The sequence below is a fragment of the Sardina pilchardus genome, chromosome 20 (assembly GCF_963854185.1).
Source record: "Sardina pilchardus chromosome 20, fSarPil1.1, whole genome shotgun sequence".
NCBI classification, from domain to species: domain Eukaryota; kingdom Metazoa; phylum Chordata; class Actinopteri; order Clupeiformes; family Clupeidae; genus Sardina; species Sardina pilchardus.
In genome coordinates this window covers 28,907,188-28,909,687 of record NC_085013.1, presented here as the reverse complement: position 1 = coordinate 28,909,687, position 2,500 = coordinate 28,907,188, and the positions used below count along the sequence as shown (strand labels likewise).

Below are 2,500 nucleotides of genomic sequence, written 5' to 3'. Positions count from 1 at the left end.
GTGTGTGTGTGTGTGTGTGTGTGTGTGTGTGTCTCTGGTGTGATTTTCCTGAGTATGTAAACATTGTGCCTTTTAACAGCACAGGAGGTGCAGAAACAACACCCTGTGGTGTGATACAGTCTGCACACGAAACACACAGAGAGAGAGATAGTGTGTGTGTGTGTGTGTGTGTTGAGAGGGGGTGGTGAGAACTGTACCACTTCTGTTGTGTTATATCTCAAAAGGATATGAAACAGGACTGGCATTAAAGCGTGTCTCTACTGCACATATCAGTGGTGCGCAGTGATGTCATATCCTGTGCGGCGGCGGCGGCGGCGGCGGCACTGACAGCGTGGTGATGTCAGCAGGACTCACTTGCTCATGTCCGTCACGTTGTCGGCGGCGAAGAAGAAATTGTGGAAGCGCTGGTGGCACATCTTGAACACACTGCAAAAACAAGTAGAGAGATATGATGAGAGAGGTGGAGAAAACACACACACACACACACACACGCACGCACGCACGCACGCACGCACAGACAGACACACAAACACGCACGCACGGGGAGAGATAAATGAGAGATGTGGAGAAAAGAAAACAACAGAAAGGGATAGAGAATGAGAGGGAGGAAGAGAGAAAGAGAAACAGAGAAAGGGAGAGAGGGAAAGAGCAAATAAGAGAAAATAAATAAAATGAGGGAAAAAAGGGGGATATAAAGACAGAGATAAAGAGCAGAGAGAGGCAGAAGAAAATATGGGAGAACCAAAGGGAAGGGAGAGGGAAGTAGAGATAGAGAGAGAATAATAGGAGGAGGGAGAGAGAGGAGGATGAAGGAGAGGAAGAGTGAGTGGAGCTGACGAGACTACCCTTGAGAACGGGGAACATGGCCGCCCAAATTAAAAGTCATCAGTCAAGAGAATGACACTCGTTACACACCTCAGTGCCTCTACTGCACAGTCTACGTGTGCACACACGAGCACACAGACACACAGACACAGACACAGACACACACACAGACACAGACACACAGACACACAGACACACAGACACACAGACACACACACACACAGACACACACACACACACACACACACACACACACACACACACCAGCACACACACACAGATGTAGCTAAATGTGCATGGTCTGTTTGCGATAAAGGAACAGAAATACATGTGGGACAGAAGCACTGTCTGTAGCCAAAACACAGCCAATGTGTTCAATTCATAGCAACAGCAAACAAACACACACACACACACACACACACACACACACACACACAATGAGTTCAATTCATAGCAACAGCAAAGAGACAATGGAGGGACATCAGCACGTCTCACACACACACGCACGCACGCACGCATGTACGCACGCACGCACACACACACACACACACACACACACACACACACACACACACACACACACACACACACACACACACACACACACACACACACACAGTGAAACAAGTCCGTCAGACACTCACTACTTCCTCTTGTGTTCTCCAGCACTTTCAATACTGTAGCTGCCAATCTGGACCAGGCCTTCTGCTTTCTCCTCCTGTGGATACACACATAGGTACAGCATGTCAACACATACACACACACACACACACACACATTTTTTGTATACGTGTTACCACAAGAGCCACAGTTAACCACAAAAGCAACTCAAAACTGTCTAATCAAATTTACTCTCGAACAAACACACACACACACACACACACACACACACACACACACACAGCAGTGCTTTGAACACACACACCAGAGCCTGTAAACATCGGCTGCCAAGAAGCCTCCACAGAGGCACCACACAGCAGCATTCATAATCAAACTCCTAATGAGCGCCCACTCCATGCCAGCTCTGATCAGAGCGGCCGCCAGCTGGCACAGGGGTAGAGGGGTAGAGGGTAGAGGGGTAGAGGGGTAGAGGGTAGAGGGTAGAGGGGTAGAGGGACGCCGCACTGATGGGCACAGGGGCAGAGGGTAGAGGGTAGAGGGGTAGAGGGTAGAGGGTAGAGGGGTAGAGGGTAGAGGGTACTGGGTAGAGGGTAGAGGGGTAGAGGGCACAGGGTAGAGGGTAGAGGGGTAGAAGGTAGAGGGTAGAGGGGTAGAGGGTAGAGGGTAGAGGGGTAGAGGGTAGAGGGTACTGGGTAGAGGGTAGAGGGGTAGAAGGTAGAGGTTAGAGGGGTAGAGGATACAGGGGTAGAGGGGTAGAGGGGTAGAGGGTAGAGGGTAGAGGGTAGAAGGTAGAGGGTAGAGGGGTAGAGGGTAGAGGGTAGAGGGACGCCGCACTGATGGGCACAGGGGCAGAGGGTAGACGGTAGCGGGGTAGAGGGTAGAGGGGTAGAAGGTAGAGGGTAGAGGGTAGAGGGCACAGGGTACTGGGTAGAGGGTAGAGGGGTAGAAGGTAGAGGGTAGAGGGTAGAGGGTACTGGGTAGAGGTGTAGTAGAAATATTTTATAATTCACTTTAGACATCAGATTCTGACCAAACCAAAACTTGTCAACCAACT

General features: G+C 50.3%; 1 protein-coding gene across 1 annotated transcript in view; it reads right to left on the bottom strand.

Moving 5' to 3' along the window:
- Positions 1-2,500, bottom strand: part of cnksr1 (connector enhancer of kinase suppressor of Ras 1) — a 50,849-nt gene that overhangs the window by 7,640 nt on the left and 40,709 nt on the right. The window contains exons 15-16 of the mRNA XM_062522634.1: positions 1,470-1,543; positions 355-426 (exon numbers count right to left, since the gene is read on the bottom strand). Coding sequence (XP_062378618.1) covers positions 355-426; positions 1,470-1,543 — 146 coding nt within the window. The remainder of the gene's footprint in view (positions 1-354; positions 427-1,469; positions 1,544-2,500) is intronic.